Source organism: Mastigoproctus giganteus, chromosome 3, assembly GCF_048544385.1.
Source record: "Mastigoproctus giganteus isolate SK-2022 chromosome 3, ASM4854438v1, whole genome shotgun sequence".
Taxonomy (NCBI): domain Eukaryota; kingdom Metazoa; phylum Arthropoda; class Arachnida; order Uropygi; family Thelyphonidae; genus Mastigoproctus; species Mastigoproctus giganteus.
The window spans coordinates 12,543,459-12,570,821 of NC_143577.1; the positions used below are offsets into that span (position 1 = coordinate 12,543,459).

General features: G+C 35.0%; 1 protein-coding gene across 1 annotated transcript in view; it reads right to left on the reverse strand.

Annotated features, from left to right (window-relative positions):
- Nucleotides 1-27,363, reverse strand: part of LOC150087722 (tumor protein p73-like) — a 135,462-nt gene that overhangs the window by 34,158 nt on the left and 73,941 nt on the right. Inside the window, exons 5-6 of the mRNA XM_090369919.1 lie at nucleotides 25,208-25,286; nucleotides 1,364-1,553 (exon numbers count right to left, since the gene is read on the reverse strand). Coding sequence (XP_090226045.1) covers nucleotides 1,364-1,553; nucleotides 25,208-25,286 — 269 coding nt within the window. The remainder of the gene's footprint in view (nucleotides 1-1,363; nucleotides 1,554-25,207; nucleotides 25,287-27,363) is intronic.

A 27,363-nucleotide genomic window follows, 5' to 3' on the forward strand; every position in this document is an offset into this window, starting at 1 on the left:
GATTTGCTGTATAGGAGACTGTTCCCCCAGTGACAGCAACAGACATGAGCTTTAGAAATAACACTGTTACTCAATAAATCATAAAATTGCTAATTTTATTTTTAATTTGAATAGCATCACCAAAAGATAAAAAGCAATCAAAAACAATAAAAAAATGCAACCCTACAGTCTATTTTGAGGATTACTGGACTCACATCAGATGGTAGGTAGTCTCAAATAGCAACTTCATGCTGAAAGGTGATATTAATCTTTTGAGTTTAAACATGCAGCCAGGTGGCATGTGGAAGAAAACTTCTGATTAAATACACAATGAAATATATTTATTTAACTATTTTATTCTACTAAATATATAATAAATAAATATATAATAAATATATTTATTATACATTTATTTATTTATATATTTAGTAAAATATATTTAACTCTTAATACTAAGCTGCACAGCACCATGGCTAACTTGGTTTGTAATTTGTATAGCATGCTATTCAGATTAAAAATGACCATTACTAATTATTTCAACAGCTGCATTAAAATTTAAAACCCTGCTCCTTTACACCGAAACTATACAATTGTATTTTGCAATAATTTATTGATTACATAAATAAGTCTAAGTCAAAATTAATAAATAAATACAGTAATAAAATATATTTTAAAACTTAATTCAGGTGAGAGGTATTTGAGAATGTGTGCTGGTAAGTTATATTAACTTACCAGCACACATTCTCAAATAGTTAGTACTATAGTTAGCATTAGCATTAGTAGAGGCATTTGATGCAAGAAAGCAAGCTTATGCAGCATCAGCCAAAAAAAAAAAAAAAAAACCCACTTCACCCCTCTGTTCGTTCAAAATACCTGTCCAGCTGAGCCTTAAACTTATTTAGGCTATCAACCTCCACTACAAGGGATGGAAGTCTGTTCCACCAACCAACCACTAGCTGGCTAAAGGCAAATTTCCGCACATCTATCCTACATCTGTCTAGTTATATAAGCTACATCTGTCTAGTTATATAAGTTATATAAGCACGTCTAGTTATATAAGCTTAGTATTTTTTAAAATTTTTTTTTTTAAAATCCATATGCAAGGCAGTATACCAAGAATCTTACCCAACAGTACACTGGTTAAGTCAACTTGTTATTTATTTTAGTTGTTCATTATGAAATTTTAAAATATTACTCAAATACTGGTATAATAAGTGTTTACTTTAGAACTTCATCAAGCCATATTATAATAATCTAAAACAATAAATACTGCATAAACATACAACAAAATAAATTAAGCTTCACAAGCACGTTTATTTAGCAAACACAAGAATTGCTGAATAATACAAGCCTAATAATTAAATAAATAATCAAATTAACTTACCTTTATTTGTGGGATCTCCAGGATCGGAATGATTCAGACATCTTTTAACTAACTCAGTTTGATTTTCAGGTCTACTAAAAATGGCCAAAACACGAATCATACAACCTGGAGGTGGTGGCGAATCAACACGAAAATGTATAGGGCAGGCACATGCCATTTTAACAAATAGTTTATTTTTTGCTTCTGAATACTTGGAGGAAAAAAAGAAAAAAAATTATGTAAGTGGGACTGTCATTTAGTCTCAACAATACTTTCTAATCTTAAAAATATTTCAACATATTTACATTTATGTCACATTCAAATTTCAATAGGGGTGTGTGTGTGTGTGTGTATGTGTGTGTGTGTGTGTGTGTGTGTGTCACTACTGAAAAATAAATAATTTAAATTAAATGAATAGTAAAGACATTAAAAAAAATAAAAGGAAGAACACATAAAATGACAATAATGAAAGCATTGGTGGCTACAAAAGCATTCCATAACAACTTCATTATGGTTTGGTAACCACAAGCTGGAAGAATAATGCAAATTATTCTGGACAGCATGCATATATGATGCAAATTTAAATACAGTAAAACCTCGTAAGATTGGATCAGTGGGCAATGTACTTCGGCCTTTAATTTCTTAAAGAATTACAAATTATTCTCAAACATTTTGTGGTACTTCATGTAACCACTTCTTCAGTAAATTCATGTAATGTTGTCCTTATGACACCATCAGCCTTACATACTAAGCCTACTTGGTACAAGAATAAAGTATACAAATGAAGTATATAAAAGATGTATACAAAAGAACAATAAGACAAACATCAGTAGCTGCACAACATTTCCAACTCGTTGCCATATTACCAGAATACAACACAAATCAAAATAAATAAATAAGAATGTTATCAAAATGGCAAGCCAATTAAGAAGTGAATACAAAGAGAATATTCAAGACAATTATATATACAAGAGATGTTCAATAAAAAATGATCACAATTTTTTTTTCACAACTTTTTTTTTTTTTTTTTTTTGGCTGATTCTGTATAAGCTTACTTCCTAGTAAGTGGCATTATCGAGAACTAAACTACAGAGAAAGATTTTTTTTTTTTTTTTTAAGAAAAGGAAAATCTTCTGACAGCATAAATAAAGATTAAAAATTCTTTTGACTATTTGGTTAATGTTACAATACTCTAAGAAACTAAGTGTTCAAAAATGTTAAAAAAGTTAAGAATTTGAGACTGTCTATGAAGCACTTCCAGGTTCTCAAGATGGTTATTAGTTTTAATCTTGGTGGCCACCATTAGATACAAAATGTTTGTTAGTATATATAAAGTAATGTAAGTTACTATTAACTTCGTATTCTTTCGGCCAATTACATTTGCCCTTTCACTCATTCCCATTCACCATAACACTCATTCAAAGTCTCTATAAGGTAATAAACAGCTACCTTACAGATAGAAGTGTCTCAGTATGCACAAAGTTTCAGGAATTGACATGCCTGTGAATAAAGGCTGCCTGCAGGGTTCAATCCTTGGCCCTTTCTTCTTCTGAATTTCTGGACTTGGATCTGGGCTCAGCGGAAAGCCTGGCCTTTGCAGATGACATGATTTTCCTTGTAAAAAGGTAACACGCAAGTGGTTGTAGAGCAAAGATCAAATGCTGCCCTCTTGCAGCTGCAGGAGTTGGCACAAATGCACATGCTCAAAATATCGCCTGACAAAACGAAACAAATACTTCTAAAAAGGCAATTTGGACATAAGATGTCCACAAATCAAAATTAACACAACCACTATAAAAATGGTAACAGAACTAAAATATCTTGGAGAAGCTTTTGATTCAAAATTAACTTTTTATCTCAATTTGACCTACTTGGCAAGGAAAGTGAGAAATTATACAAGTATGATTGCCAGGATCAGTTGAGCTGACTGGGGGCTCAAAAGAAAGACCCTGGCAATCATATACTGTGCAATGTTCCTACATGTTATCACCTGTGGAGCCAGTGTGTGGTTCACCCGCTCAGCCATAGTAAGAACAGGAATAAATTAGAATAATACAAAGGACAATACTTCTCACTATTACCAGAGCATGTCGCACAGTTAGCACACCTGCACTACAAGTGCTGGCCGGAGTTCTCCCACTTTACCCAGAAGTAGCCAAAAGAGGCTTGTATTGTAGACTTAAAAAGGGCATACCCACAGATTTTCTGGGGATAGCCCTTGACACAGCCAACACCAAGGCTGAAAGAAAAAGAATAGCCACAAAGCTCCATGAGCTATGACAAACAAATTGGAAGCAGGAAACCAGAGGTCTGGTTACCAAAAGGTTTCTGCCACGGGTGGCAATGGTTAGCCCAAAGCCGCCTAAGTGGTATGCCCCTGGACTTTTTACAACATTTATATTGACAGGTCATGGCTCCCTAAAGGCAAAACTAGACGTTTACTTAGGGCTGACTGATGACGCAAACCACACCTGTGGTGAGAGTGAAGACTGAGCACACATTCTATATGAATGTATAATTTATGACATCCCCAGAACACAGCTAACAGAACAGATTGGCCCACTTCCCAGGGGAGAAGAACATCTATTCATCACAGAAGAGGAAAATTATAAAGCCTTTACAGCCTTCATACAGAAAGTATTTGAAATGCGCAGAACTATCCAAAGAAGGGCAATTCAGTCCCTCAGCAATTGAACAATAATCAATAGTTAAAACTGCCCACATCTCCAGCCACGCCCAGACGATGACTTAAAACTGTCAGGATAGCAGTACTCAGTGCCCTGACAGGACAAAACTGGACTGACCTGGGTACCCCCCCCTCCCAGAACTACCCTGCCATGTGTAAGAACCTAGGGGCCCACACCAAATAACCATGTAGGGGAGGGAAAGTACAGGCAGCCAGGAAAACAGATTAGCTGAAAAATATTAGTAAGCTAGTAGCAAGTGGATGCAATGTAGAATGAAATAAGAATGAATGAATGAAAAGCCTCCGTAGCCAGGTGGGAAGGAGCAGCAGTGCATAGCACACGCTTCTTGATTAGACCGGGGTTCGAGCCCGTCACCACCAAATACGGAGAATGCGGAAAGGTCAGGGAATGACCACCGCATATCCCGGAGCAATATGGCCTTAGTTGCTAATGCTCCTAAAAACCAAATAACAACAAACAAACAAATGAATGAATCAGAATGAAAGACAGAATGAATGGGCTGGGCAATGAGTGAAAGAGTGAATGAGGAATTATGGTAAAAGGAAATAAATGTCAGTTTTGGTGAAAGAGAGAGTGACTGAGCATGAGGGAAAGAGAGTGAATGAGTGTTATGGTGAATGGGAATGAGTGAAAGAGCAAATGTAATTGGCCGAAAGAATACAAAGTTAATAGTAACTTACATTACTTTATATATACTAACAAACATTTACTAACAACACAATCATTGCATTCTCCCGTGGCCTGCACAACAACTGAAGAATAACAGTAAGTTGAGGTGCGCAGAGAGTGCAGTGCAGAAAGTAAGAGTCGAACAAATAAAATGAAAGCCAAAAGAATGAATGAGAGTGCAAGTGTGTGAGAGAAAGAACAAAAATCATAAATGCTACAGTTAAATACACACTAACCCTAGTTTTAAATGTTTACTTATTTAGCTTAATTATTATGCATTAGTGTTTAAATTTACCCTACACACCATTGTGTTACCCCTGGTGTGTGTGTGTGTGTGTGTGTGTGTGTGTGTGTGTGTGTGTGTGTGTGTGTGTGTGTGTGTGTGTGTGTGTGTGTGTGTGTGTGTGCAAAAAAAATACATATATATATAGGAACTTCGACTTACGTTTACAAGGGTTGCGTTCAGCAGAACTCTACATAAGTCGAGTTTTACATGTTGGAATTTCCCTTAATGCTTATGCAGCACTCTCAACTATGCGCGGTGAATTTGATTGAAGTAAAAAAAGAAATGTTCAACAAACATGTAAATGGAATTATTTATTCAATTTTTTTATCTCATGAACAGGAAAAATTACAAAAAGAGAAAGGAGACCAGGCATAACATCAGCAAGTTTTACCTTTCGAGCATTGTTGCCAGAATCAACTTCTCCAATTGATAAGCATGCCGATGCGGAAGTTGAGAGCTATGGAGATTAGAAGGGGTTTTTTTTCAACACATCACTAAATTTCTCTGCAGCTGCAGAATCAACACTCGCGACTTCGCTGCATACTTTAATGTTTTGGAAACCAGTGCGATGCTTGAACCTATTAAACCACCCATTGCTTGCCACAAACTTGGCTTGGGGTTCGCCATACTTATCCTTAATATCTTCATAAATACTTGTTGCTTTTGCTTGAATGGCTATTAGACTCAGGGACACTCGCTTCTTAATATGATTTTCCATCCATATTATTAATAACTTTTCCATCTTCAATATAGCGTCTGAACACTATTGATCTTAAATGCATTGATCCTTTAACATGTTCTTTTATATGCACACTGTCCTATAAAATAGTATTCACTGTTGAAGCAGCGAGACCTAATTCCATGCAATAGATGACAAACTTTGTCCTGCTTTGTACTTCTTAATCATCTTCATTTCTAAATCAATTTTGTTTAATTTTCTAGCCCTGCCAGCACTTGCCGTTGGTCGCTTTCCCTTCACCATTGTAATAAGTAAATAGGAATGAAGAGAAGTATCTGAAAATTTATTTATGTTTTTTATACGATTGAAGATTTCAGTGAAGGGGAACTCATTTCACCATAATACTGTAACATAAAAACCCACAAAATTCCAATTATTGGTATTATTGGAAATGCAATAAGATCAAGTTTACTACCCATTTATAATAGATTGCACTAACAGAAAAGCCCAATAAACCAGAAAGTGCAAATTGTTTTTGTTGTTTTATGGTAGTGACCTCCAGAAATGTGTTTTAGAAAAATATCATAAAGGCATTCAAAATTGATTCTTATAATGGTAACAATGATAACAATGAAAGTGTAGTGCAATTTCCATTATAAAAATTACCTTTTAGAGAGATAAATAGCTTAGTTATAAGCAAAAATTTCAACTTCCGAGGTCTTGGAACAAATTACCCAAAAAAAAAAAAAAAAAAAAACACAATATGTTATTGGGTTCACATTATGATATTTTCACAATACTTCCATTTATTCCTACAGGATGCAAAATTTATTAATACGTTTCCATGATTTTTTTTTAAGTTTGCACCGGTCAGAAAAAACACATAAAATCAAATTTCCATAAGCCGGGGAGTGCCTGTATATATATGTGCAGTATATAAACTAACAGAAAAAAAATAAAAATTATTATAAAATGTGGGGGGGAAAAAGTATAAAAATTGAATGCAAGTAGAGTGAGAATGAAGTAAATGTGTCTCTCCCATCCCCCACCCGACAACATGCAGCTCTGCTGCCAGCACCATCTGGTGATTTGTATTGTGTTCCCTTGCGTGGTACCTTTATTCTCCTTCCCCTGTCTGGAGGGGAGACTGGTTTCTGTCTCCCCCACCTTTCCCCCTGGTGAGATTTATCCCTGCTGATATTTCTGAGGCCACCTTTCCTATCGTCCCGATACTTCTATCTGTTCCCCCAGTGTCTTCTTCCCACTTCCCAACTTACCCAACCATCGCACTTGCTGTTAATCTAAATTAAACTTAACTTAGCGTCTAAATTTAACTCTACACTAACTTTAAACTCCAATTCAGCCTTACCCTAATATCCAGTGCTTAATTTTTTTTTTTCCCCTATATATATATATATATAGGCCCTAGCCACTGAAATCTAAGAAAACTAGGTGGCAGGGCCTACAAGAGTACTATTAAAAATCTATAGGTGACTGACTGACTTGCCTCCCCAAGTTAGAATGTGGACAACATTGGGTCCCACTAGGGGTCCAATGGCAAACTGGTCAGAGAAACAATGGTACACAACACTACACAGCATTCCACTCCACATCATCATCAGCCATTTTCAATCCACTGCAGGATGAAGGCCTCTCCAGCAACTTTCCAGTTCCTTCTGTTTTGTGCAATGGCCATCTAGTTACTGCCCACAAACCCTTGAATTTCATCTGTCTATCTCCGTTTGTTGTCTTCCAGGTTTTCTTCTAGCTCCTCTTGGGTACCATTCTGTTATTCTCTTAGTCCATCTATCATCATGTCTTCGAGCTATGTGTCCTGCCCAAGACCATTTTAGTTCTTTAGTTTTGAAAAGAATGTGCTTTACTTGAGTTTGCTGCCTAATCCATGTGTTTCTCTTCTTATCTAATAGTCTGATTCCCAATATAATTCATTCCATTCTTCGCTGTGTGGTTCTCAGCTTCTCTTCCATTCTTTTCGTGAGTGCCCAAGTTTCACTTCCATAAGTTATTGTGGGTAGTATACATTGGTTCATTATTTTACGTTTCAGACAAATTGGGATATTGCTTCTCAGTATGTGACCATATTTCCTGAATGCTATCCATCCAAAATTTATTCTTCACTTGACTTCCAGCCATTTATCATTATTATAGCTAATGACTTGTACCAGATACGTATATGACTCCACCTTTTCAATTACTGCTCCTTCAATCATTATATCCCTTTCTATGACATATTTGTTCATCATTACTTTTGTTTCAGCCATATTCATATTTAGTCCAAAATCCTTACTAACTCTGCATAACTGATTAAGATTTTCCTCTAATTCTTTGGGATCGTGGCTTATGACCACAATGTCATCTGCAAATCGTAAATGGTTTAGGTACTCTCCATTCACATTGACTGCTTTCTGCGACCAGTCCAATCTTCTGAAAGCTTCTTCAAGGGCAGCAGTAAACTACTTTGGAGATATTGTGTCTCCTTTTCGAACACCTTTTCCAATTTTAAATTTGCTACCGTCTTTTTCTAGTGACTGCCTCTGATGTATGCTTTACCCTCCTTTTTTATGTAAGATTCAGTTTTCAATTATTTTAAACATTATTCAAATATAAGTATATCACATGAAAGTAGTGGGCTGATTTGCTAACGCTGCACCTGTGCTGCCATCCATAGTTCATGTTTTGCCTATATAATCTGGTTAAGATTACTTTTGTCAGTGGTGTGGCTTTGCATTTGAGTGCTTGTATCTGTCCTATTTTTAATTTTCGCTGCATCAGGACCACCACTATTCAGGTCTTCTGCACTTGCGGTTCGATCTGGGGATCGTATGGCGGACTGATCTTTCGATCGATTCGCCTTTGCGGCGATTTGTCTAGCGATCGAAATACAGCGATTCCCTGACCATTATTGGCCTTGTGGTCCTCTGTTGAGATGGGGCATAATGGTCAGTCTATTTTTGTTTTATTTTATTTTATTGTAGTTGTTCACATCTCTGCTCGTGATATTTCACATAAATTTGGACCTGGTGCCCGTCAGAGGGGGCGCTGTTAAATTTCATTTAATTGGCTATTCAAAATTTAATTGATTATATTTTATTATCTTTATTATCTTTGTATTTAAACTTCTAAATTATCTTCGACAGTTTCTCCTACAATAATTTTATTCTCTTCCCTCCCTGTTCGTTTGATTGTTATGTATAATTTCACAATTTTCTCTCTTCTGTCTTGCCATGCTGCTGGCATTTTTATTTATTATTTTTATTTTAATCACTATTCTCACTTAAGTTTATATCTCAAGCGTCATGTAGAGGAAAAATGCTTTTTGCTGCCTCTGATGTATGCTTTACCCTCCTTTTTTTTTATGTAAGATTCAGTTTTCAATTATTTCAAACATTATTCAAATATAAGTACACACACACACACACACACATGTGTGTGTGTGATTCCAGAGTTGGCATTCGAGGTGAGCGGATGCGCTTTGTCAGGGCTCCTCAGTTAAGTGGATTACTTTTGGTTAGTGCTTTTAAATATTTGATTTATTTAGATATTGTTGGATTATTTTGTTATAGGTTTTCCTGTTTGATTTTAATAATATTATAGATATAATTTTTTTCATTGATATTTATTTAATTTTATAATGGTAGTTACGAGATCTGCCTTAAACACGTCACACACGGAAATAGCTGATGGCGATTTACGGGCGAGTCATGATTTAATCCGTTGTGGAACCTGTGGAATGTTTTCCAAGGTCGACCTGGTGACTAATCCTAGCTCACCTGGGGATTCTTTTCTTTGTGATCGATGTAAGGAGTGCACCGATCTTAAATTACAATTTGGTGCACTGATGGAACAATTTGAGTCCCTGAAAAAATGGGTGCTTGCCCTCGAGAATAATGCATCTGAGAGCTCATCAGGGACTCGAGACTCCAGCAATCTACCAAGTGATGCACACCCGATTCGGGCCTCAAAACAGAAAAACCAAGTTGAAACTACTCTGGTTAAAAAGGACATTGTTTTATTAAGAGACTCCATTGTCAGGGAAACAGGGAATATTTTTTGTAATAAGGATAGGTGGAGTAGAACCAGGGTATGTCTGCCGGGAGCAACTATTAATGATGTCACCAACAGATTATCAGATTTTAAGGGGGGGAAAGAAAATATTATTATTCATGTGGGGACTAATGAAATTAAACATACACGATCTGACGATTTGATGAAAAAATACAGGACCATGCTGAGAAAATGCCGCGAGCTAGGCAACAATGTCCACGTGTCTGCAATTCTGCCCAGACACGATAGGAGGGATTATATGTTAAAAGCCTTGTGGATTAACTCAAGACTTGAAGGACACTGCAAGGCTTTAGGGGGAAAATTTCTATCAACATGGCCCATTGTAGGTAGAAGGAATTTGTTTTGTAGAGATGGGATACACTTAAACAAAGGTGGTGCAAAAGTTTTTGCCAGTATTATTGAGGATACCTTAAAGGTTCAGGGAAACTGCTAGTTACGGGGGATGTGGGTAATACTGACACGTGTTTATCTGATAATATTGGTCAAAGTAACTCTTGCACATACCTCAAGAGTTCTTATCTGTTACCCCAACTGGACGCATTATCTAGATGTTCTGGGGGCAGAAATGTTTCACGTGAGTGGGTAGCTAATGCCAGGGAAGAGAGCCTAAAAAACTTCAAGGGTTGTGTTAGGGTTGTTAAATTTACAAGAACAGTAAGTCTTAATTGTTTATACAGTAATGTTAGAAGTGTCGTCAATAAAATGAGCGAATTCAAACTGCTGGTTAAAACAAGTAACGCGGACATAATAGGGCTTACAGAGACGTGGTGCCACCCGGAAATTGGGGATGATGAGTTTCAGTACGGCTTGTATAATGTATTTAGGAAGGATAGAGTAGATAGAAGGGGTGGTGGGGTAATGCTTCTTATCAGAAGCAGCCTGAGTGTGACGATAGCTTTCCCGAATTCAGACGTTTCACATGCTAGTATAGAATCTGTATGGTGTGAGATAGTTGGAAACAAAGGTATAATGCGAGTAGGAGCAATCTGTAGACCAGGTGATTGTGAAGATTATGACGAAAGCCTCTACATGCAAATGGCATGGGCAAATAAGCGTCAATGTCTTATTATGGGTGATTTCAATTTGCCTCTAATTGATTGGAGAAAATGGGAAGCAAACTCGACATGGGAAACAAAATTTTTAAATCAACTAGATGACTGTTATTTGTATCAACATGTCAGGGAAAGTACTAGAGAAAATAATATCCTAGACCTCATCATCACCCATGAATCAGATGACATAACAGGGCTGACAGTAGAGGAACCAGTAGCAGGAAGTGATCACGGAGTTCTAAGGTGGATGATGATGAGAGAGGTAGCAGCAGTAAAAGGCAAAGGAATGGGTTTTAATTTCAGAAAAGTAAATTATGATGCCTTAAGGTACTACATGGCCTCTATTCACTAGGTAGATATCGCGCAGAAAAAGAATACATTTGAACTGTGGTATGCTTTTAAAACATTAATCACAGATGCCTTGAATGCGTATATACCATTAAAAAAAAAATACTCCACGAGGAGGGTTCCAAGTTGGATGAATAGTGAAGTTGCCACATTACTTGAGCAGAAAAAGGTGGCATGGAAAGGTTACAGAGCAATAAAAAGTACTGAAGCCTATAACAGCTACAAGGTGATCTGTAACAGAGCCACAGAAAAGGTTCGACAGGCAAAGGCAGTTTATGAGAAATCACTAGCAAACAGAGCAAAGAGGAGGGATAAGGAATTCTTCGCATATATAAATGCCAAGAAGAGAAGGACAAACCAGATCGGACCTTTACGTAAGGGAAAGGGGATAGTATTAAATACACCAGCTGCCGTTTCAGATGAACTCAACAGTTATTTTGCATCGATATTTACAAATAAAAAACCTTTTGTGGCAATGGGAAATTGTGGGAGCGAAGTTGAAAAATATGTAATTAATGATATCGAAATTTTGCAAGATTATTTAATGAAAAAAACTTTCGAGCCTACAGACCAGTAAGGCTCCTGGAGTTGATGGAATATACCCCATAATCTTAAGGGAGGCGGCAAGTGAGTACATTGAACCATTGAGGCTAATTATGCGAGCATCACTAGATTCTGGGGAGATTCCCTTGGAAAGTGGGAAATTATCGACCTGTCAGTCTGACTTCAGTGGTAGGGAAAATCATGGAGGCAATAATCAAGAGTGGAATTCAGGATCATTTGGATCGAATTAAAATTCTCAAGGATACTCAGCATGGTTTTGTAAAGGGAAAATCATGTTTAACAAATCTGGTTCGCTATTTCGAAAGGGTCACTCACGAGCTGGATTTAGGGAATAATTTCGACATTGATTATTTGGATTTCAGCAAAGCTTTTGACTCAGTCCCACATGAGCAGTTGCTTTATAAGCTGGAACAGGTTGGAAATCACTGGGAAAATCCTTAGATGGATAGCAGGATGGCTTCAGGGCAGGAGGTAGAGGGTTGTGATAAATGGCTATTCCTCAGATTGAGTTGATGTAAGAAGTGGGGTTCCCCAAGGATCAGTATTAGGACCACTGTTGTTTTTAATTTTCATAAACGACATTGATGAAGGGACAGAGGGCGTGATGTCTAAATTTGCAGATGATGTTAAAATTGGTAGATTAGTTAATGATCACTGTCAAGCTGAGCTGCTTCATAGAGACCTAGATAGACTTCAGGAATGGTCAGAAAAATGGCAGCTATGCTTTAATCCAACAAAGTGTAAGGTATTACACCTGGGAAACAGTAATCCCAAAATAACTTATTCACTTGGTAGAGTTCAACTAAACCCAGTACTGGAGGAAAGGGACTTGTTTGTTACAATACAGTCAGACATGAAATTCTCTGAGCATTGTAAACAGGTTGCAAGGAAGGCCTATGGTGTCCTATCGAACTTTTGCAAGTAGAGATAGGGACGTGTAATCCCATTAATAAGGCTTTTGTTAGACCACACTTGGAATACTGTGTTCAAGTATGGAGACTGCACCTAAAGAAAGACATCGAGCTTCTTGAAAGGGTGCAAAGACGGGTCCCTCGCCTGGTGAGATCGGCAAAAGGGCATCCTTATGAAGAAAGACTTCGAATATGTGGGTTGCAGAGTTTGGAAACTAGACACCTTAGAGGAGATTTGATTGAGGTGTTTAAGGCTCTGAGAGGCATCAGTAAAATGAATGAGGACGAAATTTTCAAGATTATAAATGATGCTAGAACTAGGGGACATAAATTCAAGTTACGGGGGGGGGGGGGGAAGATGTTTAGATTGGACTGCAGGAAGTTTTATTTTAGCCAGCGAGTTATAAATTACTGGAATAAGCTGCCAACGTCGGTTGTAGAGGCTGACAGTTTGGGGAAATTCAAAGCTCATCCAGATAGTACCTTTGGGTCAGGAAAGAGCATAGGATGATAGGTTTAATTTCCTTTTTTTTTATTAATTATTATTATTATTTATATTTTTTTTATCATTGTTTTGTTTGGGTTTTTTTTTTTTTTTACCCCTTTGGCTGGTGCAGCATAAGCCATAGGCTTTCTTGCACCATGCGGCCATTACTAATACTAATACACACACACACACACACACACACACACACACACACACACACACACACACACACACATATATATATATAGTATATAAAACAGGTGAAAAAGGTAAAGAAAGGAGAAGAAAAAGGTAAAGAAAGGAAAAGAAAAAGAAAATAGAGAATAGATGTACCTGGACGCGCAAGGCTACAGAACAGGATACAACTATAAAATAAAACATAGAAATAAATGATAAAGGACATAGTAAGATGGGAAAGTTATTAACAACAACGTGCCATGCCTAATGGAAGATATGAGAAGAAAAGAATGTTAAGATCCTAATGAATTAAGTGGAAAAATTGGCTGAATTGATAAGCCAAATCATATTTACAAAAGCTAGGAAAGTGGTAATTAATGCATATTAAAAAGTAGTAATAAATAGAAATGAAAATAATGAAAATAAAAATTGGTACATAGATCAGGTAATTCATCAGGGGACTACACCCGATCATGTACCAAAATACTGCGTTTCTATACAAACCCATGCCGATGGAGGTAGCAATAAATTAAAAAAAAAAAAAAAAAAAAAATTAAAAATTAAAATTTTTTGAAACCTTCATAGACATGAGTGAGGTAGCCCCAACGCAGTGTGCATATTTTAAGTAAACCGTTAAATTAAAAGGTGTAATTAAAAGGTGTACCAGGCAGCAGCATAGAAAAGGGAAGTAATACAAGGTATGGGTGGGAAAAAAGATAGTAGTAAAAAAAAGGAGGCGAAAATAGCGAGAATAAGAAAAGAAGGAATGTCCGAATCGCCCTCGTATTGCACTAATAGTTCAACGGACGGAAAAAGCAGAATAGAAAGTATAAAGACGTAAAGAGAAAGAAAAGATTTTAAAGATACTAGGCAAGCTGGGTTCGTAAGTACCCAACCTCTTAGAGAGGGCCTTGGCTGTGAAGGTGTTAGTAGAAGAGGAAAATTAATACTGCTAGCCTGTGAAATATTTTGTTAATGTCACATGTAAAAAAAAAAAAACTAGTATAAAATTACATACCTTTAAAATTATGTAGCATCAATTAGTAGAATTATGTAGCGTCAATTAGTAAAATTATGTAGGATCAATTAGTAAAATGCATAATAAACATGATTAATAAATAGAATACAAACAAGGAGAGGTTGCTTAGTAGAAAAATAATAATGGACGCCCTCTATAGTTAAAAGTGAGGAAAAGGTCCGAATAATAATTAAAAATAATTAAGCAAAAATAATTAAAATAAAATAATGGAAAAAATTAAATAGATAAAACTTAAAAGGTAACTTAGAAAGTGAAAAGACATGAGCATCGTTCAGAATAGAAGTCATATGATGTGATCACTTTCAAAGTGGTGGGAATACCACCATTTAAATTTACAACTATACATCTGTACAAATTATCATGTTAACCCTAATCAAAATGAGATATAGTGAAACCGAATTTATGTTTAATGAAGTTAGAAAGATTTTTAATAATACGATTTATAAAATTAATAGGAATATCATTTAAACATAATTTGGTATATAGGCCGTTTAAAGCTTTGATACACCTTTTAATTTTAATTGCCTGGTACACCTTTTAATTTAACGGTTTACTTAAAATATGCACACTGCGTTGGGGCTACCTCACTCATGTCTATGAAGGTTTCAAAAAATTTTAATTTTTAATTTTTTTTTTTTTTTTTTTAATTTATTGCTACCTCCATCGGCATGGGTTTGTATAGAAACGCAGTATTTTGGTACATGATCGGGTGTAGTCCCCTGATGAATTACCTGATCTATGTACCAATTTTTATTTTCATTTCTATTTATTACTACTTTTTAATATGCATTAATTACCACTTTTCTAGCTTTTGTAAATATGATTTGGCTTATCAATTCAGCCAATTTTTCCACTTAATTCATTAGGATCTTAACATTCTTTTCTTCTCATATCTTCCATTAGGCATGGCACGTTGTTGTTAATAACTTTCCCATCTTACTATGTCCTTTATCATTTATTTCTATGTTTTATTTTATAGTTGTATCCTGTTCTGTAGCCTTGCGCGTCCAGGTACATCTATTCTCTATTTTCTTTTTTCTTTTCCTTTCTTTACCTTTTTCTTCTCCTTTCTTTACCTTTTTCACCTGTTTTATATACTACATACTTTAAATCTTAGCTATTTGCAGCTTTGCGCATGGCTATTTTTAAATATAACCTCCCTTCTCCCACTTCTCTATTTCTTACTTACCTCCTCAGTTCACATTTTAAGATGGTTTCGTCGCTAGCACAACTTGCCCTATTTAATTTATCATTTTTATTATGCACAAAGATACACTAAAATATTCGGCGAGTCAGCACTGTGTTGCCTCTAGTTCAGCTAGAAAACGTGTTGCGCTGTATCCCACTCCTGAGGATACTGTGTTAAATACTAAACAGGAGAATCATACGTTTGGCCCTAACCACTTTGATTCTATACCCATGCATACTACACATATTCTAAACCAATCTCTATCTTTTAGAAAATGTTCAGACAAACGGTGTCTTACTTGTCCCATGATGGATAATGCCATTTCCAACTCTAACTCTATTTCCACTCCGTTTTGTAAAACCAATAATGTTTTATATTTACTCACTTGTAATATATGTAATATTAAATATGTCGGACAAACTTCAAATTCTCTTAATATTAGAATCAATGGACACAGATCCAAAAGTAAAAATCTGACATTCGGCAACAATATTGATACTGAAATTGAACTCTTTCACTTTCACAATCATGGTTTTAAAAACGTCAAAATCAAAATTATAGCTATCATTAATGATAACGTCCTTCGGGACTACTATGAAAATCTATTCATGTGTGCTTATAAGTCATTGTATCCATATGGTTTAAACAATAAATTTTTTAACAAAATTTTATTCAGTAATGGTTGTTTAAACACCAGCCACTGCATTTACAATCTATTCCATCTTAGTCATTTTTTCAATAATAAATGCAGACACAAACGTGGGAATAAGTCAAATAAACTTTTCCGACATACTCGGCATAATTTTCATGATATTATTTGCTCATGGGACAATACCATTCTCGATGTACATAAAATTTCTCTTTTTCTTTTCAACATCAAAAACTCTATACTAAAAGCCTTAACTTTGTATATTAATAATTTCAAATTCAAAAATATCCAACTTAAACACATCATTTCAGATATCTCTCTTTTTAGACTAGGCTCCATTACTACATATAGTAATGAATACTGTATTATTAAATTTACACATAAATGGTTTGACAAAATTCCTTGGCATCATTTGCTAAATCATCATAACAACCTCCTCCCATTTTATAATAATTTCAAGTTTAACATCCAGCACCGTTTCAATTATGAGTCTCCTATCGGACTCAAAATTTGCAACTATAAAACTATAGCCACCAATTTAGACAATTTGAAACTTTCGGATCTTCCATGTCACTGTAATGATTCTATATATGCTCCTTTCAAAAACCAACATCATGGGCACATAATCACTGGCAATTTGGATATTGTCAACAACATCCCCCTCAAATTGGCCATGGAAAAAGGATTCAAATTCAGACCTATTCATAAAGCCTATCTAAGAAATATATATAAGGACTTATATATTAATATCTTAAATTTCTGCAACAAATTAGCTCAAAAATATACGATACCCCATGAGGCATTCTATAACTGGATAAATGTGGTTTATCAAGATATTATAAAATCAGTTTCAAAATGTCACAACTTGTATAATAATTCACATATTAAACACTCTAATCTCAAAAATGCCATCTCAGATCTACAAGGAAAATTTATCATCACCCCTGTAGATAAAGCTTCTAACAACTTCGCAATCTTTTGTAAGCAGTTCTACTATACTACTCTTAAAAAGGAAGTCGACAGCAGTACCACATTTTTACGCTGTAATCTTGGCATTAATACGACCATCAAAAAACTTATAGCTTTGCATAAAAAACTACATACCAAAATGCGCAATTCTACATTACCATTCCTATATATGATTGCCAAGTTCCACAAAGATCCTGTTGGCTTTAGATTCATCACTAGTGCCAAAAAAAGCGGTTGTTATCTTCCAGGTAAACAATTTTTTAAACTACTAACTACCATCTTCATTAATATTCCATCAACCTGGATCATTAATAATAACCACAACATCATTAAAATCTTCAATTCTAATGCCAAAATCTTTAGTATCGAAACCTATGACTTTACTAATTTATTTACTTCCTTACCACATCATTTAATTATCTCTGTACTCAATCAATTATATCTTAAATACAAGCACGTTCTACCCGTGGATGAGATTGTCTGGAATAATTATATCAACTTATGTATTCTTAATAACTATATTTACGATGGCAGTAATACCTATAGACAATCAATAGGAGTTCCCATGGGCTCACAAATTTCCAGTATAGTTTCCAACTTATTTCTACATTACTACGAAGATCTTTATACTAATAACAATCCAAACCTTAATTTCTTCGCATTTAGATATGTTGATGATATCTTGATTTTAAATTATCATTTTGAAAATATTGCTAAATTGATATATCCTACTGAACTTACCTTAAACAAAGAAAATAATGGTAACCAACACGCAAACTTTCTCGATTTAAGCATTACTTTAAATAATTCACCTCTTCGTAATACCTTGGAAGTATTTGATAAAAGAAGTCAATTTAATTTCAACATTATTTATTTAACAAATTGGAACTCTAATATTTCCATTACAGTTCATAAAAATATCATCCATACACAAATTTTACGTCTTGCGTATTTTAGCAGCAATCAAACACTTTTTATCAAAGCTTTAAACGGCCTATATACCAAATTATGTTTAAATGATATTCCTATTAATTTTATAAATCGTATTATTAAAAATCTTTCTAACTTCATTAAACATAAATTCGGTTTCACTATATCTCATTTTGATTAGGGTTAACATGATAATTTGTACAGATGTATAGTTGTAAATTTAAATGGTGGTATTCCCACCACTTTGAAAGTGATCACATCATATGACTTCTATTCTGAACGATGCTCATGTCTTTTCACTTTCTAAGTTACCTTTTAAGTTTTATCTATTTAATTTTTTCCATTATTTTATTTTAATTATTTTTGCTTAATTATTTTTAATTATTATTCGGACCTTTTCCTCACTTTTAACTATAGAGGGCGTCCATTATTATTTTTCTACTAAGCAACCTCTCCTTGTTTGTATTCTATTTATTAATCATGTTTATTATGCATTTTACTAATTGATCCTACATAATTTTACTAATTGACGCTACATAATTCTACTAATTGATGCTACATAATTTTAAAGGTATGTAATTTTATACTAGTTTTTTTTTTTTTACATGTGACATTAACAAAATATTTCACAGGCTAGCAGTATTAATTTTCCTCTTCTACTAACACCTTCACAGCCAAGGCCCTCTCTAAGAGAGGTTGGGTACTTACGAACCCAGCTTGCCTAGTATCTTTAAAATCTTTTCCTTCTCTTTACGTCTTTATACTTTCTATTCTGCTTTTTCCGTCCGTTGAACTATTAGTGCAATACGAGGGCGATTCGGACATTCCTTCTTTTCTTATTCTCGCTATTTCCGCCTCCTTTTTTTTACTACTATCTTTTTTCCCACCCATACCTTGTATTACTTCCCTTTTCTATGCTGCTGCCTGGTACACCTTTTAATTACACCTTTTAATTTAACAGTTTACTTAAAATATGCACACTGCGTTGGGGCTACCTCACTCATGTCTATGAAGGTTTCAAAAAATTTTAATTTTTAATTTTTTTTTTTTTTTTTTTAATTTATTGCTACCTCCATCGGCATGGGTTTGTATAGAAACGCAGTATTTTGGTACATGATCGGGTGTAGTCCCCTGATGAATTACCTGATCTATGTACCAATTTTTATTTTCATTTCTATTTATTACTACTTTTTAATATGCATTAATTACCACTTTTCTAGCTTTTGTAAATATGATTTGGCTTATCAATTCAGCCAATTTTTCCACTTAATTCATTAGGATCTTAACATTCTTTTCTTCTCATATCTTCCATTAGGCATGGCACGTTGTTGTTAATAACTTTCCCATCTTACTATGTCCTTTATCATTTATTTCTATGTTTTATATATATATATATATACATATATATATATATATATGGGCGTCTCTGTAGCCAGGTGGGAAGGAACAGCAGTGCATAGCACATGCTTCTTGATTAGACCGGGGTTCGAACCCGTCACCACCAAATACGGAGGATGCGGAAAGGTCAGGGAATGACCACCGCATATTCCCAGAGCAATATGGCCTTAGTTGCTAATGCTCCTAAAAAATCAAATAACAAACAAACATATATATATATATATATATATATATATATATACCAGGGCTCCCACTCCTGGGTTTTTCCACCCAGATCTGGGTTTTTTGATTGTCATCTGGGTTGATCGGTTTTTTTCACAAAAATATCTCATTATCTGGGTTTTTTCGGTAATTTTTAATTTTAAGTCAAAATTTATTTTTATTTCTTGTAAATACAATAAAATTTAATACATTTAATAACAGTTTACAATTTTCTTAATTTTATATTCTAACAATACTGATCATAATTTGTAATATCTCAAGTGCTTGTACAAAATACTACAAATGTAAAAGGATTTCAAAGTTTTCGCAGGGTTCTACACTATGAAATTACGCTTACATGTTCGTGTTACTAACATGTATGCACAGCCTATTGAGCAGGCGGAAGGCGGTCTCTACTGCACAGTCTTTCATGATCGTTCGTGGTATTATTGATTATTTGGTGGGATTTTTACATTTATGCATGTACTACGTACAGTGATATAATAAATTGTAGTAACTATTTTTATTTTATGTTAATGGATTAGTGATTTATTTTTTATTTTATAGAACATTTTAAATAAGATAACTGCTAATTTGCCATACCCACAAATTGCCCACAATGTCTGAAACTTGTTCCCCACAGAGAAAGATGAGTAAACGGTGGTATACTCAAAATTTTAGAAATGAATGGTTAGAAGATCCGGAATTAAAGGATTGGTTGAAAGAAGACAGTAATGAAAAAGGTGCGTCTTACTGTATTTGTTGTGAAATGAAATTAAAGAATGCCAATAAATCGATGTTACTAGCGCATAAAAATACAGTTAAACATAAAAAAAGTGCAAATATTGCTAAGACAAGTTCAACCTTAGACACGTTCTTCACAAAACGTAAACCTACGGAGAATGAAGAAGTAGCAAAGGCAAAGTTAATAATTGCTGCACTAATTTCTGAGCATAATATTCCATTTGTGCAATGTGATCACCTTATAGAAGCATGTAAGAAAGCATTTCATGATAGCAATATTGCAAAACAAGTTCAGATGAAGGCAACTAAAGTCTCTTATCTTATACAAGATGGCATAGCCTATCATGAAAAAATATACATTTCTAACATATGCAGAAACAACAAGTTTTCAATGATAATAGATGAAAGTACAGATTTATCTTTATCGCAAGTTCTAGCTGTTGTTGTTAGAAATTTTGATATTCAAAAACTTGATGTTGTAGATGTGTTACTTGACACTGTGTCGAAAATGGTACTTCAGAAGGGCTTTATCAAGCTGTAAAAGATCTTTTCATAGAAAAAAACATTCAAATAAGTAATCTCGTTGGCTTTGGAAGTGATAATTGTGCCACTATGATGGGTACTAAGAGTGGGTTTCCAGTCATTGCTAAAAAAGGATGTACCATCAGTATATATAATGGGATGTGTTTGCCATTCTTTTGCATTATGTGCTAGTCATTCAGTCAAGGTACTACCATCATATCTAGAAATATTTATAAAAGATATCTCTTGTTATTTTTCCCGTAGTAGTAAAAGATTAAACGAGTTCAAAATGATTCAAGATGTTGTAGATACTGCTAAGCATAAAATCCCCAAATTAGCACAAACACGTTGGTTATCCCGTGGCAATGTAATAAAAATTATTATTGAGCAGTGGGATGCGTTAGTTCTTTATTTTCAGTCTCAATCAAAAATTGACAAAATCAATGGTGGAGGGAATATTTACAATACTGTGATCACCAAAGGAACTAAGCATATATTGTTGTTTTTAGGATATGTACTGGAGAAAATAAACTGCCCGAATATTGAATTTCAATCTGAGCATTTCAGATTGCACTTACTTCATTAAATGGTTTCAATTGAGTATAAAAATATTCTTAGTTTTTTCATAAAAGAAGAAGTCATTACTTCGTGCAAGCTGGTTGAAATTGATCCAAGCAATGCAATAAATCATAAGCCTCTGAATAAAATATATTTGGGAGGCCGTTGTATGGCCTTATTAAATTCAACACCACTTGGTGACAGTTTGTTTGTTTGTTTGTTATTTGGTTTTTAGGAGCATTAGCAACTAAGGCCATATTGCTCCGGGATATACGGTGGTCATTCCATGACCTTTCCGCATTCTCCATATTTGGTGGTGACGGGCTCGAACCCCGGTCTAATCAAGAAGCGTGTGCTACGCACTGCTGCTCCTTCCCACCTGGCTACGGAGGCGCCTTTTGGTGACAGTGAAAGCAGGTTTAAAAATGATTGTTTAAAATTTCTTGTTGAACTTTGTATGGAAATCAGAAAAAGATTTCCTCTAAATGATGATGGAATTATCGCCAGTCTCAATGTTCTTGACCCAGCAGTGATACATGATCGTGCCAATTCGCCATCCTCAATTTTCCATTTAGCAATGCAGTTCCCTCACCTTGTTTCTGAAGACAAACTAGATCTTCTAGATGATGAATGGAGATCATTTCGTTTAAATCAAGATTTAGATTTCTCTTACAAAACCATCCCTGAGTTTTGGTATCTGTTACGTAATGTAAAAGATGGCTTTAATAATTCTAAATATGAGATTTTATCTAACTTTATGAGCAGTCTAACTATTTTACCTCACTCTTCGGCAAGCGTAGAAAGCATCTTCTCCCAAGTAAACCATATAAAAACAAAAGCCACAAACTCCCTTAAACCAGAAACTGTGAAAAATCGCCTAATGGCAAAACAGGCGATAAATAGATCTAATCAAAATTGCTATACATGGAAACCTAAATCAGAATTGGTAAAAGAAGTCATACAAGGAACTTGTCATAAAAGATACGAAGAACGTTTGAAAAAAATGAAAGAACTTCAAAAAATAAATGTGGAGGGAACTGAATGGGATGAAAATTCTGATTACAATTAAATAAAAGATATTTATGCGTGGTAAGTTTTATCTTATTTGTGTTGCTATACTATATGATGAAAACTAGGTTTTTTTTGGGTTTATTTAAGTTGCAATCTAAGTTTTTTTAAAATTTGTGAGTGGGAGCCCTGATATATACACACACACACATATATAAACACACACACACACACACATATATATATATATATATATATATATATATATACACACACACACACACACAGGGTGTCCCAAAAAGGTGTAACCAATTTTAAATGTTTGTAACAAATGTAATTTTAATGATAGAAACACAACACCTGAGCAAAATGTGAAAAAAACAGTTGAAGTTTTCACTTCAATAATCCGTTCTTTTATTTTGCAGATTGTGGCAGTTGTCCTGAAGTTTAAGTAGAGAGGTAACAAATGGATCCTGTGAACAAAGCACAGGTAGTGGAGTGGTTTATTGATACCTGGTCTGAAACGCATGTTCGGCATAATTTCAGGAGTAAATATGGGATAAAGCCACCAACTCGTAACAGCATCAGAAAGTGGTATCAGCTATTCAAGGAAACAGGTAGTGTCCATCCTAAGAAAAGCCCTGATGCAGGAAAGAGTGGAAGTTGTGAGAGAAGCATTTGTTCGTAGTCCTCGAAAATCCATTAGAACAGCAGCACAGCAACTGGCCATCCCCAAGACTTCAGTGCATAGAGTGTTGCAAAGAAAATTGAAAATGCACCCTTATAAACTGCAGATTCTCCAGCATATAACCAGGGATGACCATGTGAAACGTAAACAATTCGCAGAAGACATGTTGGAGAAAATGGAACAAGATGAACGTGTAGTGACATGGATTTGTTTCATGGACGAGTGTACATTTCATGTTTTGGGAAAGGTGAATAAGCAAAATGTCAGAATTTTTGGGACTGAAAACCCACACTGCGCGCAGGAGTATCGGCGAGATAGCCCAAAGGTGAATGTGTGGTGTCATCATGGTTGATCGTGTTATTGGACCCTTTTTCTTTCAAGAAGCAACTGTGAGAGCAGATAATTACCAGGACATGCTTGAGCTTTATGTGCATCCTCATTGGATGAACTGCCAAGTGGGTTTATTTTCCAACAGGATGGAGTGCCACCACATTGGGGATTGAGTGTGAGGAGGTCTCTTGATGACAAGTTTCCTGGCCGCTGAAGTGGGCGTGATGGTCCCATTGTGTAGCCACCATGTTCACCAGATTTATCCCCTTGTGATTTCTTCTTATGGGGATTCATCAAAGACACAGTCTACAAGAACCCTGTTGCAGACATCGCAGACTTAAAGCACAGGATTACAAATGCAATTACCATGATTAAGCGTGATATCCTTGAAAAAACATGGGATGAACTTTATTACCGATTAGATATTGTTCGTGTGACAAGTGGTGCACAAGTTGAATGTCAGTAAAAACTTCAACTGTTTTTCCCACATTTAGTGCAGGTTTTGTGTTTCTATCATTAAAACTACATTTGCTACAAACATTTAAAATTGGTTACACCTTTTTGGGATACCCTGTATGTGTATATATATATATATATATATATAAATTTAATACATTAAGGCCAATTATCGAGGGTCAGTATCATTCAATATAGCCAAATAATAGCCAAAGCTACCTGTCTGATTGTTACCTACCAGTTATAGCCAGTAATAAAGTAAAATTTACACAGTCATACTGTAAACAGGTAATACATTACAATTTAGAAGTTTAACTGGCAGAATAACAGCTAGCATAACATACAGCAACTAGAGCTGTAGGAAATCATTTCTTGCAAATTCAGTCCAGCAGTCACTCCAATAGGTACGACAATGTAAAGGTGTATTCCCAAACTCAGCAAATGTGTTTAAGAGTTGAATATTGAGATGTTTTCAATTTAATTGTAACATTTCAATAAAACAACCTAATCTATCACATGATATATTAGCGTGCCATGATTAATTCTTTCCCAAATACATACTCCAATTTTAAATGACATACATTATCATTAATTTGGAAGAAAAGTCTGAGAAAGCATTCCAGCTAACGTTGGATACCTATTAAGTCTTCTCTTTGGCTTCTAAAATAAATTAATTAAATTTTTTTTTTTTAGCTGGCACAGCAAAAGTCTTCCTTGTGCATGTTGCTGATACTAATACTAAAACCTGGCAGGCATGGACATATTTTCAAAGTAAAAAGAATTCCAGAATAAGTGCCATTTATATAGAAAAATGTTAAAAATGAGAGGAAAGCTATGAATTTCATTAATGGGCAGTATCTGGAAAAGGACAGGGTCTACATCTGGATTCTCTTCAGGCAAAGAAAAAGACTATGGGTAGCTAAACACTGTTTCTTATGAGTTGTCCAGTTATTCTAATGGATTCTGAGTAGACAATGATGATAACTGATAATTTCAAGGAGGCAAGTTTTTTACCATCTTTTTTTCTCTCAAGTAAAAAGAGGAGCGAGGTATTTATAAGCATTCTAAAGCATTCTAAATATTTTATATATATTAAACAAAGCATCAGCTTCACTGTGTAGCTCTACATTATGAACCATTCTTTCAAAATCATTAATAACATTTTCAAATTTAATATAAGGAGCAGTACATTTTCAGAATTCTAAAGATATACTTACTATCCAAGCTGTAGATTTCGTTGGGCGTTCTTGGACTGAGAATATTACACGGAAATTATAGGCTCCAGTATAACTGGAACTAAATTAAATTTTAAAAAATAAAATTAAAATTAGTATAAAAAAGTTGTGTGAAGAATAAAATGTTACTAAACATACTGATTTTACTATGTGATTATAGTAGAAAATTGACAGACATAATTTCATTATACAGAAACTGGTATAAAAGTAATCTGAATAAACAAAGTAATCTGAAAAACAAATGGAATCTGAAACACCGTTCTTTGCGAATACGGCACATGATTTAAATATATATGCAAATATCATAAATAAATAAATGTATTCATACCAACACAAAAAAATCTGATACATAAGGAAGGTACATAGTTAAAAAGAAATGCAACTGACCAAATTTTTAAAAAAAATGGTACTACAGTTGATTACGGTTATTTGGGACACATCGGGATTAGTGCATTTTGGCTCAATTAAGTGGCTGCCCCAATTATCCGAAGTTTCACGTGAAAAAAGGTAAAAATACAATGGACCCTCGCTTTACAATTGGTTCACTATACAATAAAATCACGCTATGATGGAGTCACCATAGTAAAGTACCATTCACTATACAATGTGTTGTAAGCACCAATCATTGTGATCACGTTTGTGAACTGAATTTTAATTTTATTAAACAGCGATTCTAATTAGCTTTTTTTTTTTTTTTTTTTGGTAGTTGTTGGCGCATTGGCTTCTGTGGCCATAGTGCACCTCCCAAGGTTTTTTGCAGTACTTTGATCCAAGCCCAAGGCGGGATTCGAACCCGCGACCTTTGGGTTGCCAGGCAGGCACTTTACCCACCCGGCTAGCCCGGTCGGCCCTAATTAGCAAAAACAGGAGAAATATTATCACAAGCTATAAAACTAAAGATATTTTAAGCATAAATTTACCCTTTATTACCTTACTAATTAAAAATTTAAATGATACGTGAAAATCGAATAATATACGTGATAATCAGAATAATTAATAGGTACATGCTAACTAGTTGACATTTCTGTTCACTGACATTTCTAGATGAGGGTTAAAATTTAAAACAGTAAACTGGACTAAAACGTAAAAGTAAACTAAAACGAAAACTGGACTGTTTTCTACAGCAGGATGTTAGAGAGGCAACAAGAAGAAATAATACTCTTGATCTGGTTTACAAGTATGATTCTTCATGCATTAAGAAACTGCAAGTAAAAGATCCACTAGGTAGCAGTGATCACAATGTACTAATGGGGAATTTAATTAAAAACAGCTACTGTCAAGAATAAAGGGAAAGGCTTTTGCAAGGATGACTACAGTAGTCTGAGACAGTTTTTAAATTCTATGCAGTGGGGGCCAACTGAGATATTACCAACAGCAAATTCTAAATGGGAAGCATTCAGGTAGTAGTAGTGGCACGTGATGCAAGAAAGCAAGTGTATGATGCTTATGCAGCATCAGCCAAAAAAAAAAAAAACCACACCATTCCCTCCAAATGCCTGTCCAGTTCCTGCTTAAATTGATTCAGCCTATCAACTTCCACGACAGATGGAAGTTTGTTCCAGCAATTAACCACCCGCTGGCTAAAGGCAAATTTCCGCACATCTATTCTACATCTGTCCTTTCTTAATTTGAATTTATGTCCCCTTAGGTTCGTAATCTGAACAAGTGGAAAGATCCCATCAGAATTCAGCGTGCTCAACCCATTCAAGGCCTTATACACCTCAATCAGATCACCGCGCAGGTGCCTAGTCTCCAGGCACTGCAATTTGCAGAACTTAAGCCTCTCTTGGTAAGAGGATCCCTTCATTCCCCTCACCAATCTTGTTGCCCTTCTCTGTACACGCTCAAGTAAATCTACATCCCTCCTAAAATGAGGCCTCCAGACCTGTATGCAGTACTAAAGGCGTGGCCTGACCATTGCCTTATACAGAGGGACAATCATCTCCTTTTCCCTGCTAGCAAAATTCCTATATATCATTGACAAAACCCCACGACCTGCCCTGACAGCCTGTCTGCATTGCTCAGAAAACTATATCTGACTGAACAATTACTCCCAGGTCTTTTTCATTTTCTACCAACTTAAGTGTAGTACCATACAGTTGGTACGTTTCTCTGGGGTTACTTCTACCCATATGCAG